A 15013-nucleotide genomic window follows, 5' to 3' on the forward strand; every position below is an offset into this window, starting at 1 on the left:
TCTCTTTGCCTTTCGTTTTGGTGTCTGTTCTTGTTGCTGTTTATTCAGAATTCAGATAGGAATATGATCCAAGGCACGAGAACTAGACTTTGTGTGAATCTCTTTGGACACAGGAAGCAATTCTTGGAGAATTTTTCTTCATTAGAAGATGCTTGAGCGTAATAATCAACCGGAGGATTTTCCCAGCACATCATTTCTGAATTATGCGTATTCAACAACACTTTACATAGCAAGCTAGTCACCTCGAATCATAGCTATGATTTACGTCAAAACTGGGTTTAAAATAAAATCTGATTTTTACTTAGATTTTAAGTTGGTGGGAGATTTTATATTGTAAAAGAGACTTCATATATAAAAACTTCAAATAATAATAGAAAGTTCAGGAGGTTGTTCTTTTGTTGGTTTTGAACAACAAGGCTTCACTTACAATGACTGAAATATATCTTTAATAGAGAGATAATAGTTATAAAACCTGATATTCGATTTGATTAGTAGTGTATTAACCAACTAACTTAATTTTTTCATAATTATAATAATATTTTTTTGAGTTTTTTAAAATGATGTTAAAAAAAAGTTGAAATAATATGTTTTAATTAAAAATAATTGATTTAGAATGAAACCAATCACGACTAGGTTTTGAGTCGACAAATTACTGAATTGATGGATAATAACTTTAAGTGTATATTTAGTAATATTGTGCATAATATTTTTATAAAAGTATATTTTAATTAAAAATATATTAAAATAATTTTTTTATATTAATATTAGCACATTAAGATAGTTAAAAAACACCTAATTTTCAAGAAAATTTAATTTAAAAAACATTTTGAAAAGCAGGGCAGAAAGTTTAAAAAATAAAAAAAAGGAAAGATAAAAGAACAAATTCATGGGCAAATCTTGATTTTTCTTCCTCGTCCTCGATTCCTTTCTCATAAATAATGAGCAACAAGCTTCACTCCCAATGGCTGAAATCGGGATTTAGCATGGATGCCGTAGTTATAATTCCTGAACTTGGACTTGAGTTGCAGATTCATGGATGAAATCAATTTGTTTTTTTTGTTATTTATTTATTATATATATATAAACTAAAACAATATTATTTTGGAAAAATTAAAATAAAAAATTGATATTACTAGATTTCAAGTTTTTTAAATTATGAAATTAACCTATATATCTGATCAAATTAACTTTTATATTATGAAGGATGTTTCATATATAATAACTTCAAATAATAGTAGAAAGTTAGGGATGTTAAAATCATTTGAATTTATTTTTTGTTTAGATTACGGGTTGATGAATTGATTTAATTTAATTTTATATAACTAAAACGATATCTTTTTGAGTTTTATTTTTGAACTATATATGTTACTTGCGTGTTACTGCGAGCTGAATAATTTTTTTTAATGTAAAAGAAATGATAAGTTAAAAACAATTTAAGCCCCAAATCATTGGTTAAATTGACAATTTAAATATTTACAAGAAAACAAAAACCAACAATAGTAAATAATAATAAAAAAAAGCAACGACAGAAAAAAAGAATCATACCGGAGCCTATTCGGATTATCAAATAACCCAATGCTAATCTAACTAGAGGAAAATCGGGGAAAAAAGAGTCAAATTTAAAAAAAATAAATAGAAAACACCAGCTTTAAAAAAGAGAAAAAAATAAGCAAGTCTAAGTGAACCTCCTAAACCTAGTCTAATCTAAAAAATTGCAACTTATTAAATCATAGACCCGAGTTCAATTAAGAAGCTTGAATGTCATCCAATTTAATTTTAAAGGATGAAATCATTAAAAAAAAACCATTAATAAAAAAACTTGTAAAAGAAAAAAAACAAAAAATAGGGTTAAAATCTGATAGAAAAAAACCCAATGAGGATAAAATAAAAAAATATTGCAAACAAAAAAAATTACAATTAAAAGAATTAGGACCAAACTTGAAAAATTAAAAAATTATTTGTAGTATGATAAATTATTTATAGATTAAAAAATGATGGGGTGAAATAGAAAAAAATATTGAGAGCTAACCCATTAGAATCAAACCGAAAAAAATAAGACAACAAAAGTTAAAAAAAGAGAATTGTATTGAAAAAAAATAACAAAACAAAAGTTAAAAAAAAGGATAAAAAATAAGACAACATCAATTTAGAAAAAGAAAAACAAAATAGGGCAAACCTTTTAAACCCGATTTAATCTCTAAAAGTTGCATCCAATAAATTTTTTTATCCATATTCAGTCAAAAAGTATAATTCTCAACCAATTTAATTTTGAAGGATGAGACCGATAGAAAGTATTAATAAAAAAACTTGCAAAAAAAAAAAAGAAGATTAAATTTGATAGGAAAAATACAAGGAGGATGCAATTTAATGAAAAAAGTAAAAAATAATCCTAAATAAAATAAATATTAATTAAAAGAATAAGGACCAAATTTTAAAGACTAACAAAAATTATAGGGGGTGAAATTGAAAATATCTGTAAAATTCAAGCAATCTATGAAACCCTAGATCCGGGTCTTATAATTTTTTTTATTACAAGCCAATTTAAAAATATAAATTAAAAAAATTTGTCAAAGCAAAAAAAAAAAAAATAACAAAAAAGCCTCGAGCGAACTCGACAACCAACCCGAGTCAATAAATCAAACACATGACTTGCAACATGAAATTGGGATGTCTTTGTAAATAGGAAAGCAAAACTAGCAAAAAAGTATTAGAAAGAATGTTTTAAAATAATACAGAAGTTGATTCAGGCTAATCTTTGAAATCTATTACATAAAGTCCTGATAATGGGTTGACACCATTAAAGATAATAATAAAAAAAAACAAAGAAACAAGATTCTTAATCAAACAAACATTGAGAGATATATTGAGAAAAAAAATCAATAAAAAAATGCAAAATAAAAAATAATAATTAAAAGAATTAGGATTTAATTCGACATAAAAATTAAATAAAACTAAATGCTCAGGGAAAAATCAAATGAAATTAAATGTTCAGAGATGAAATTGCACAAAAAAAATTCATTAAGAAAATTATTAGAAAAATAACAATTAAAATAATTAAGACTAAATTTGACATAAAAATTAAATGAAAATAAATGTCTAGAGATGAAATTGAAAAAAAAAAACAAATCAATCATGAAAATGACTCAAAACAAAATAAATAAAAATTAAAAGAATGATGATCAAATTTGAAAATAAATTAAAAAACATCAAATGATCAGGGATGAAATAAAAAATAAAATCTAATTAGAAATAATCAATGTAAATAAAACAATTGCAAATGAGAGAAGAGGGACTGAATCAAAAGAAAAAATAAATTGAAAGGCTGGTATGAATTTTTGCATGGCCAACATGCAATCTGAGGAAGAAAGAGAAGAAAAAAAAAGAAAGAAAAAAAAAACAATTTCGGGTCAAACCACGTCGAACCACCATACATGCCACCCATAGCGTAAGAGAACGTCGAGACGAATTAAATGATTCGGCAGAATCATGGTTAAATTGTCGGAGCCAGCTGCACGCATCGCTAGAAGACAGCGGAGTGATTGACGTGTGCAGCTTTTTTTTGTTTTTTTGATGAAAAACAGAAAATGGTCTTAGGACTAAATAATATTAACAAATAAATCATGGTAAAATTAGAACCAAGCTCTTGGAGTTAAGCCTAAAAAACTTAAATTATAAAGGTAATGTAGTAATTCAACTGTTTTATAAAATTTAAAAATATAAAAATGTTCTTATATAGAAGACATTATATTATTTTATTAAAGGTTTCATTAATAATTTATAAAATTTAATTATCAAAATAATCTCGTAAAACCCTGAAAAAGATATTTATTCGAACCCGGCCGCCCGTGATGGGGCTTTTATTCTTATTTACGATGCCATCGGCGCTTTTCCCTCTGCTTTCCGTTTGGTCAACTCACGTACTAACTCGATCATAACATAAGAAATAGGCCCCACATAGTTTTGATGATATGCCACAGGAATCTCCCAAAATAATAGACAAGGCCGAGGACCAATGGCACCAGCAGATAGCAAGACCTGCTCGTCAATTCATGGATAATGCGTTAGAAAGGTAGAAAGTCAAGTAATTTAACAGGAAGAAAGAACAAATTAATTGGAAAATCTTGTTTTTTCTTCCTCGTCCTCAATTCCTCTTTCATACATAAACATCTCCCAATCGCTAACGAGGTTTTGCTTGGCACAACAATGGAGACTCCATACCCAGAATCCATCTCTCCAGGCAAAACACGCATAGGCTGGATAGGCATAGGCGTGATGGGAGCTGCCATGGCTTCTCGCCTTCTCTCTGCTGGCTACTTTATCACCATCTATGCTCGCTCTCCGTCTAAAGCCCTTCCCTTACAATCCGAAGGAGCCCAGCTCGTCGATTCCCCTTACAAGGTCGCCAAATGCAGCGACGTTGTTTTCACCATGGTGGGACACCCATCAGATGTTCGATCAGTTGTCCTTGACACTAATCATGGCATTCTTGCAGGCCTTAATCCCGGTGGCGTCATAGTGGATTCCACCACCAGTTCGCCTGCTCAAGCACGTGAAATCTTCCAAGCTGCCAAAGCCAAAGGTTGCCATTCTATTGATTCTCCGGTTTCCGGTGGTGATATTGGTGCTAGAGATGGTAAGTTGGCCATATTTGCTGGTGGTGATCAAGTTGTTGTGAATTGGTTATCTCCTTTGTATGAGGTTTTGGGTAAAGTTACTTACATGGGTCAAGCAGGGTGTGGTCAAAGTTGCAAGATAGCAAACCAGATTGTAGTGGGTGCTAATTTGTTGGGTTTGAGTGAAGGGCTGGTTTTCGCAGATAAAGCTGGTTTGGATGCGAGGAAGTTTTTGGATGCAGTGAGGACTGGGGCCGCGGGGTCTATGGTGATGGAGTTGTTTGGGGGGAGAATGATTGATAGGGACTTTAAGGCTGGTGGTTTTGCTGAATATATGGTGAAAGATATGGGAATGGGCGTGGATGTTGTGGAGGAAAGTGAGGATGAGAGGGTGCCTGTCTTGCCTGGTGCTGCTTTGGGTAAGCAGTTGTTTGCTGGGATGGTAGCAAATGGAGATGGGAATCTTGGCACTCAAGCTCTTATAACTGTCATAGAGAGGCTGAATGGCAAGTAAGACTTTCTTATTTCTCATTCTGGTTTATGAGCTATCAACTATGTGCTTGAATTAATCCATTTAGCTTGAATACACCTATGAGCACTAAGATGTTCCATGAAAAAGATGTTGCACAATAACCTATCTCAAGGATCATGTACACTAAAATGCTTCCATTTGTGTTGAATATGGATTGCATTTAGATGGAAAATAACGGTTGTTAAACCAGGGATTGATTAAGGTATATGGTAAGTATCTTGATATCCCCTTTGTTTGGTTTTCACATGTAAACAACAATGTGGCTATTGCATATTAGTATTGATGGCTGGCACTATTGCTGCCTTTTCTCATCTGTAACTACGCAACTTTCTGCATTTAGTTTTACAAAAACGTCAAAATGTATTGTGCTTAGATTAACCAAGCATGGAAATCAATTTGTCCAGTTTATGTATGAAGACCAAATCAACTATGTTGGGACCCAAATAATTAGATATGAACGAGAAAAATTGATAGTTTACACTGTAGTTGGTTACTATTGAGGTTTCTTTTTCATTTTATCATTGAAGAATTTCGTGTTTTAAATAATAAAGTTTGAGAGATTATTTCAATAGGTTTTTATCCTATGTCGGAAAGATACTATCTCCTTCTTTTAAGTTAAAGTATTTAAACCAAAAGGGTCTCTTACCCTACATTGGAAAAACACAACTTTCTTCTTGTGAACATAGAATATATATACTAATGGGCTTCCAATCCTACATTGAAAAAAATAAGACCTTCTAATGTTTATATAGTGATCTTTGACATGAGATGGTAACCAATAAGAAAAGAGTAGTAGGCTCGTGCGTGTAACAGGGGTGTTCACGGTCCGATTCGGTCTGGTTTTAACCAAAAAATTCAACTGAACAGGAAAATAATATTCCTTGTTAATATAATCGGACCAAACCGAGAACCGGTTCAAATCGAACTGGTTTTGTTCGGTTCGGGTCGGTTTTTAACATTAAAAACCAGAAAAATCGAAAACTAATGAATGGCTGGAAACACTCGCACGATGGGTTGTTTGGTGTTCATGGATGGCTGCACGACGTGGAGGGATGTCCTTCTTGTCATTCAGCTGCCCGTCTAGTGTTAGGTAATCAATGCTCCACATCGATGGTCATGAACAATACAACCATTTGCAAAACATTAACTCCAGATGCTATTGAGAGCTTGGGAAAAGGCCATGTTATTATCCTAGAGGACCTAGAAGACTTGTTGTTGTAGCTTTGCCTTAATGTCTTGAAAAACTTTAAGACATCCGCCACAACATGAAGACTTGGCTGTGAGACAGGGCTGTAGGAATTTGAGTAGAGGGTCAAGATAAGACACCTCTTGGAAGTACTGGTTGGTTGCTTCCACTAATTTAAGGGCTATTTATTTCAAAATCGAGAAGGTCGATGTTGTCACTATTATTGCTGGTATTGGGTGAAGTCCTCGCATCATTTTTATACCATATGAGAGAAAATGAGAGAGAAGAGCACATAGGAGAGGGAGAGGGAGAGGGAGAGGGAGCGGGAGGGAGGGAGGGAGGGGTGGGGCGGCTGGAAAGGGGGATAGGGAAGGGGAAGGGGAAGGAGTGACTGGAAATGGGGAAAGTGATAAAATGATTTAGGGTTAGGAATGTTTTTTTTTATATCTTTTTTTAAGTTATTTAGATTTAATTAAACCGGTTCGATTTGGTTCGGTTCAATCAGTTTAAGCTTTTTTAAACCAGAACCGAATTGAATCAGGATAAAATGATTTAGGGTTAGGGGGATGGGGGACTGGAAAGGGGGAAAGGGATACAATGATTTAGGGTTAGAGATGTTTCTTTTTATACCTTTTTTAAAGTTATTTAGATTTAATTAAACCGGTTCGGTTTGGTCCGGTTCCATCTGTTTAAGCTTTTTTAAACCGGAACCGAATCGGACCGGGTGGTTTTTTTTATTTTTTAATTGGTTTATTCGGTTTTTTTATCGGTTTGGTTTTTTCGATTAATTTTTTTTCGGTTTTTTCGGTTTAATCGATTGGTTGGTTTTTTTGAACACCCTTAGCGTGTAAGGTTGGGCCGAGCAAGATGAAAACTAGTTATTACCCTCCCTGCGTGTGAGGCAACGCCTATACTTCTTGAACCTTTTGTCTTCAGTAATAGTTTGTTTTTGGCCTTTAAACTGAAACCACAATTTTTAAACACATGAAATTAATTTTCTAAAGTGGAGAGAACTTTAGAAGGTGTCAAGAGAGGATTTGGGGTGTCCTTGACATGTATGGTGTTGCTTGGGTTCTTATTGATCCCAAGACCAGTGACAATGCAGAAGCATGGACACATGAGAACATGGTTTGTAGGCACTTCATTTTAAGCACTATTCAATGAGTTATTTGATGTATATTGTAGATACAAGGAAGCGAATGAGATATGGAGCAATATGGTGACAAAGTATACTATTAAAGATGTGGGAAATAAAAAACTTGTCATTGGAAAGTTTTATCAATGAGAAATGGTGGATGATAAAGACATCAAAACTCAAACTAACGAATAACATAGGCTTTTAGAAGATGTAAAAGCTGAAAATATCAATCTTTCATAAGGATTTGTTGCTGAAATGTTGGATGATAAAGACATCAAAACTCAAATTAACGAATAACATAGGCTGCTAGAAGATATAAAAGCTGAAAATATCAACTTTTCATAAGGATTTATTGCTGGAATGTTGATAAAAAAACTTTTCAAATCATGGAGCAACTATAAGCAAGAACTAAAGCACAAACATAGACAATTGTCTTTGATTGATCTCATTACTCACATCATCATTGAAGACACAATAGAAAGGAGTTGCAAGCTACTAGAAAGAAAGAGATGACCACTAAATCAAACATAGTGGAAGGGAGTTCACATAAAAAAGGTATGAAAATAAATTTAAAAATATTAATAATAAGTCAAATGGTAACCATTCTAATATGTTCAAATCCAAATCTAATAATTTTAAGAAAAAGAGAAACTGTTTTGTATATGACAATCCTGACCACTATGTATCTCAATGCCGAAAAAGAGTGAGAAACAACAATCCTCTTAAAACTAAGATTAACATAAAGGTGAAGATATCATTGTTGCAGTTGTTTCTTAAGTCAATATGGTGACCAATGAGAAAATTAGGCGGTAGACTTTAGTGCTACTAGGCATATATATGCAAATAAAGAATTCTTTTTCATTTATACACCTTTTAAGGATGAAGAAGAAGTGGTCTACATTGAAGACTCAAGAACTCTTAGTAAAGGCAACTGAAATTGACTTTGGACAAGACACTAACTTTGAATGAGGTTTTGTGTGTCCCTAATATAAGAGAAAATTTGATCTTTGTGGCTTTGTTGAGAGAATTTAGGATCAAAGTGTCATTTGAATCTGACAAGATTGTAATGACCATGAATAATGTATATGTTGGGAAATGTTATTGTAACCATGGACTTTTTGTACTCAATGTTGCTAATGAAATGAATGAAAATGCATTCTTTTCTACTTAGATTTATGACATGCTAGATTATGACATGTTAGCTTATCTTAAGAAAACGAATTATTTTAGTTTAATTTCTTGCTTGAATTCTTTATATATGAATAAATATGAAATATGTGTTGAAGCTAAAATTACTAAGAAAACATGTGCATTTGTTAAAAGAAAAACTGAATTACTTAGCTTAATACACATAAATTTAGGAGATTTAAAACAAGCTATGATTAAAGAAGATAAAAAATATTATGTGACTCTCATATATGATTTTTCAAGATATACAAAACTTTATCTGCTTAGAAGTAAAGATGAAGCTTATAATATGTTCAGTTGAAGTAGAAAATCAACTAAAAAAAAATTAAATGAGTTAAATATGATAGAGGAGGTGAGTATGTTATAATATGTTCTGATGAATATGTGATCATTAATTTATATGTACATAATATGCTTGTTTTTGGTACTAGCAAGCACTAAATGTTTCTTAGCCTTTAAATTTGATATGAAAGATATGAGTAAAGCTAGTGTAATATTTAGTATTAAAATTATATGAAGAGACAATAGTATAATGTTAACACAAAAACAACTTGAAAAAAAAATTTTAATATGTTATTTTCCAACTTATTTTTCATGATATAGCCAAATACAAGAAAATGTTTTTCAACTTATTTTTCAGGACACTATCAAACATCAAAAAATAATTCACTTTTAGGAATTCAATTTAAAAAAAAAACTACTTTCAAGCAAACAAACGTGATGTGCTGTTGTGAATGATTCGAAAATCGGCAACAATAAATCTGACGAAAATGGATGGAATTAGAAAGGCAGAATTGATGAAGAAACTACATCAGCAGGTTCGATTACATATTGAGGAGAAAACAACAAAGTATGCTAAACAAGCTAACAAGGGGCGGAAAATGGTTAGGTTTGAACCTGGAGATCTTGTTTGGATTCATATTAGCAAGGGCAGATTTCCAAGCAAACGTAAGTCCAAGTTGATGCCAATAGTTGATGGTCCATTTCTGATTATAGAGAAGGTGAATGACAATGCATATAAGGTAGATCTTCCTGGTGATTACAACGTATCAGCTACTTTTAATGTGAAAGACTTGACTCCATACTTGGATGATATTGACGATACTGATTTGAGGACAAATCATTCTCAACCCGGGGCTGATGATGTGCATCATGGGGATTATAATCCATCTCGTAAAGCTGAACTTAATCTACAAGAAGATTCAGATGACCCAATAACAAGAGCGAGAGCGAAACAACTGCAAAGGGCCTTGACGAGTCAAATTGGAATGATTGAAGCTGCTTCGAAGTTAAAATCTAGCAATCTGTTTAGAATTGGTTCAAAGGTTCTTATTTGTCTACAATTGAAACTTAGACATGGGAAAAGCCCTTAATGGTTCTTTTGATGTTGGGCTACTTGAGTTTGGATTGATAATGCAAATAAGTGAAGAAATTGATGCTGTTTACGATCAGAATAGTAGATGAATTTGAACCCGATTTTGAAGTCATCCATTGCATGTGAAGACAAGACTAATCTACGTGGATTTCAAGTTCAAAACGTGATCTTTCTAAATTGTCCAACCATGATTGCATTCGACTTTTGTGCAAGAAGTTATAGCCGTTTTAAATTTGGTCTGTTTATGTTTCAATTAAGATCAGAAAACGTGTGCTAGTTAAATTTGTCTAGTTACTTTGTCAAAGTCTAATTTTTAGGCTTGACTTCTGTCATGTTGAATTTTCCTAACTATGAAGGGATGTTCCAATTATAAATATAATATCAGAATATGTAAAACACTTTGGCCAAGATTTGAAACTTAATTCAAAGAATTAAGAGTTGTTCTTCCAAATTGATTTTGTGAAGAATCCTACCTGACTTATCACTCTTCAATCACAAAGAGTGTGGCGTCGAAATCCTAGATTGATCTTCGTGGTGTCTAGATCGACTTATCAAAGTATCATTCTAGTCTATCCTCCATCTTATTTACCTTAAAATCACTATAATCCAGCCTAAACACCAAAAGAAAGACAACCAACCAGACCCATCCTTCATCCATTTTTGTCAGATTCATTGTTGTCGATTTTCGAATCTTTCACGGCACATCATGGGGATTATAATCCATTATTGGGCCATTAGAATCCACTTTCTAAAAAAAATTACTTTCAAGCAAATAAACGGGTCTTAAAAAATCAATTTAAAAAAGGGATCCAAATAATAATAACAAAAAAATAAAAAAAATAAGGATGAAATTAGACATGAGAATTAAATGAAATAAAATGATGTAAAAGCCTTGAGTCATTTCAAGTTAGCACGATAAACCCGTGACAAGGGTTGTAAGGCCAAACTATCCTCATAAAAAACAAAACAAAAAAATATATTAAGAAGTTGAATATTCAATAAATTTAGTGTTGAAGGATAAAAAAAACGGTGTAAAAAAATTGAATTAAGAAAAAGATATAAAAAAATATTAATCAAAAGAATGATAACCATATTTGATAGAAAAATAAAACCAATTTAAAAAAGGATCCATAGAATAACTAAATAAAAGAATAAAGACTAAATATGACACAAGTGGGAGGACAACCTTTTATTTTGGCTTGCCGACACAAATTCCTAGGTGAGAGAAGAGAAAAAAACTTCACCACCATTGACAACGCCACACACGCCATCCTATTGGATGCGCCGCCACTTAATCTTCTAAATGACACGACGGTTGGATGTTTTTGACTGCATGAGGAGGCCGCAAAGTTATAGGTGACCCCTACTCGCTGGTGTATGTCTGTCACGTACAATCAGATAGACGCCATCCATCTTTTTTTTAAAAAAATATTTATATTTCTTAAAATACTAAATGTCCCTCAAGTCAACATGATTATAATAAAAAGTCAACATGATTATAATAAAAAAAACTTTATTGAAAAGTCTAAAAAGTCTCTTGATATTAGTTTAATAATTTTGTAATTCTAAAGGTAATTAAGTAATTTTACTATGGTTAAAATAGAAAAAAAACTAAAAAACTTTTAAAGGGTAGTTTTTTTTTTGTTTTTAAGGATAAATAAGTTATTTTATTGTGCAAAAAAAATATGAAGACTATTATATCTCCAATCAATTTGATAATGATCAATGAACCATGAGGAAAAAACTGTATTATTTTTAAAGCAAGTTAATAGATTTTGTTTTAGAATGATAAAATAATAATAATTTTACTATACAAATCCACAATAAATTCTGATAGAGATAACAAATTTGTCATCCAAGATGAGTGGCCAAAAGCTTTTATCTTCGAGAGAAAATATATATTTGTGGTTTTATTGCATGGTTTTCTCCAATATTTAGTTAAAGCATTTGTAGTTATTGTTCCAATTGGATTGCCACCATAATAAACAACAGAAGCACGAAGTAAATCCCATGATTCTTTCTCTATTCTATATCGGAATAGAATAAATTTAAACCTTTGAAAGATGGATCAAAATGGTATAAATAATACTCGTAAAAACTACCTATGGAGTAGCCATTTTGCCTAGGAAGAATTATGTCTTGCTCATTGATTCCTTCAACCAAATATCCGATCATAGAAAAAACATAAAAAATAACAAATTGAACTCCCTATATCATAGAAAAATCAAGATTTAAAGAAATTGTAAGTTTAATTTATGATATCATGGAGTTAATACAAAAAAAATTCATAAATTTGAACTAAATAAATAACTGCAACATCGTTTTTTAATTTTTTAAAAATTTAGGCCCTGTTTGTTTTTATGTTTTAAAAACGCTTTTGAAAAAATTTGAAATTTTTTTATTTTTTTCTTTGCTTCAAATTAATATTTTTTGGTGTTTTTAAATCATTTTGATGTGCTAATAACAAAAATAATTTTTAAAAAATAATAAAAAAATTATTTTGATACATTTCTGAGTGAAAAGTACTTTGAAAAACAACCACAACCAAACTCTCAAAATGTTGATTGGAAAAAGAAAAGAAAAGGATAAATAAATCTAATTTGTGCAAGAAATGAAAGTGAAAAGAGAAAAGAGTACCCAATAATCCCCCTACTTGAAGATTCCTTTCTAAACTCTTTTGATCTTAGAATAATATGTTCATTAAAAACCCAGTCCTATAAATAACCAAAGAGAAGAAATATAAATTGTGTAAATAACCAAAGAGAAGAAATATAAATTGTGTTTTTAATTGAAAAGTTGAAAGATGAATGGAAAATTGTTTTTACTATTGGAAAAATACAATCTTTGGAGAACATGAAAAAGAAAATCTTAAATATGAACAAGAAAACTCTGTTTTCTATTTTTCTTTTCTTCTCTTTTGAAAAATTGGAGTGTATTTCCAATACTAAACAACCCTATGATGTTTAACATCTCAAGAAGAGAAGGTTATGGAGTTGTTTTATGCATAGTTATTAAACCTAATGATTTATAGCCTAAACTAAGTTAAGTTTTAATTTAAAAATAAAAAGATATTGACTTGGCCAAACTCAGTTGATTTATAATTTTATTAACTTGGTTAAACCTGATCCAAATCTAATTGATTACATCTAGGATTTTTTCTTTAAAAACAAAACAATATCATTTAAAAAAATAATAATTAATTCGGTTGACCCAACAACTGAATAACTTGTGCTCTTTCATGTCAAATTGACAATTATGGTTTTGCACCCAAGATTGATAATAGTTTTTGCTTATATTTGCTTGTTTGGCATGTGTTCATAAATTAGATCACTCATGGAAGATCCTTTATCTGGTTATTCAAGAGTTATATAATTAACCAGTATGAAGTATGAAAATATAGGGGATTGTTTGGAGAACAGAAATTGTTACACTAAAGCCAACATGAATGGAAAGGATGGATGGCTAATGAGTTATGGTGCTTAAACTTTTTATTTTAATTAACGTGGGTGTTCGAGCCAGCTTGCGCGTATTTTAACTAATTTTATAGGCTCTAAAATTAATGATAATCTAAGCTTCCAGTAATCATCATATTAGCAACTAATAACTTGAACCTGAAAACATACGTGAGATAATACTTAAACTTTGCCAACGTTGGTGGGAGGGAAGAAAACGAGGACATGGTCATTTAGTTGGAAGAAAAGGACCTCCATGTTTTAATTGGAAAAAAAGGACATGGTCACAGTGGAGTTTTTATTGCTGTAATTTTTGGAAGGGAAAAAAAAAAGAAATTTATTCCAAGAAAAAAATTTCAAATCTCACCATTAGTTTGGATTGCGCGAGAAAAAAATAAAATGTTAGGGAGTTAAATTATTAAAATATTTATTATATATTAAATCATTTTCATTCAATTTCATTTCATTTAATTTGGATTCTATGTTTTAGATTTACCAAACATGAAAAGATCCATAAATAATACTATTTAGAAGAAAACTTTCCATGAAATTGTTCAGAAACCAAAATATTACTTCAATTTAAAAACAATTAAAATAAAAAAAGAAAAACTTGAAAGTTCTGTTCAGGTGCAAATTTCTTCATTTAAAATAAAAACTGGAAAAATAGTTTTCAATTATTTAAATTCATACTGAATTTAAAAAACACAATATAAAAGTTTTTCAGAGGTTACATTTAAAAGATTTTCATTTTTTTTCCAAATAAGAAATATAATATGAAAATATAATATAAATATTTTCTTTCTTTAGTTAACAATTCATGATAATTTTTAATTTGAATAAAACAAAATTTATATTCTTTAATTAGATTATAAAAAAACAAAATATTAAAATAATAATCATAAATTATGGTTTTGATTTTTTTTTTAAAAATAGTTATAATCTTAAAGTATTTTTTAAATTTATTTAGTGAAAAAATTTGTAATCGTTCTAAAAAAAAATGAACATGTTTTTCTAATTTTTTATTGTAAAGGCAAAACCGAAGGAGTACAGAGGAAAACTGGAAATAGTAAAGAAAAATAGTTTTATAGGTGAACATACCCCACCCCTCCCTTTGCATTCCTTTACTTTCTGCTATGAAAAAAAAAAAAAAAAAAAAAAACAGAGAATTTTCATTATTTTTGCAATTAACTTCCCTTCCATTTTTTCTCCTCTAAAAAACAAAAAGGCTAGGTTAGGCTTTATCAACATAAATGATTACATATTATACCTCTAATCAGATATCTTATCGGTTTATGATTCTTATAGAAAATCGATATTTTTACAAAATAAATCAACAATAAAAGGAAAGACATGTATATAGATAGTTATAGTTCTATCCGCGAATGCTTAATAAAGCTTTCTTACGCGCTTCAACAAACTCTATTAAAATAAAAAAATAGATAAAAAAAAATCTCCTGTTCGGTGCGAATCCTTTTTTTTTTTCTTCCATATAATTGGTTTTTACTCAGGAGCTTCCAAAGAAATTAAAT

The 15013-nt window shown here is 30.4% G+C and overlaps 1 protein-coding gene across 1 annotated transcript; it reads left to right on the forward strand.

Moving 5' to 3' along the window:
* Nucleotides 1-3966: 3966 nt before the first annotated feature.
* Nucleotides 3967-5456, forward strand: LOC7486674 (probable 3-hydroxyisobutyrate dehydrogenase-like 3, mitochondrial). Its single transcript, XM_002299630.4, has one exon. The coding sequence runs from the start codon at nucleotides 4204-4206 to the stop codon at nucleotides 5125-5127; it is 924 nt and encodes a 307-aa protein (XP_002299666.1). The 5' UTR covers nucleotides 3967-4203; the 3' UTR covers nucleotides 5128-5456.
* Nucleotides 5457-15013: the final 9557 nt, after the last annotated feature.

This window comes from Populus trichocarpa, chromosome 1, assembly GCF_000002775.5.
Source record: "Populus trichocarpa isolate Nisqually-1 chromosome 1, P.trichocarpa_v4.1, whole genome shotgun sequence".
NCBI classification, from domain to species: domain Eukaryota; kingdom Viridiplantae; phylum Streptophyta; class Magnoliopsida; order Malpighiales; family Salicaceae; genus Populus; species Populus trichocarpa.

Coding starts and splice junctions, on each gene's coding strand:
- LOC7486674 (XM_002299630.4), top strand. CDS start 4,204: ATGGAGACTCCATACCCAGAATCCATCTCTCCAGGCAAAACACGCATA.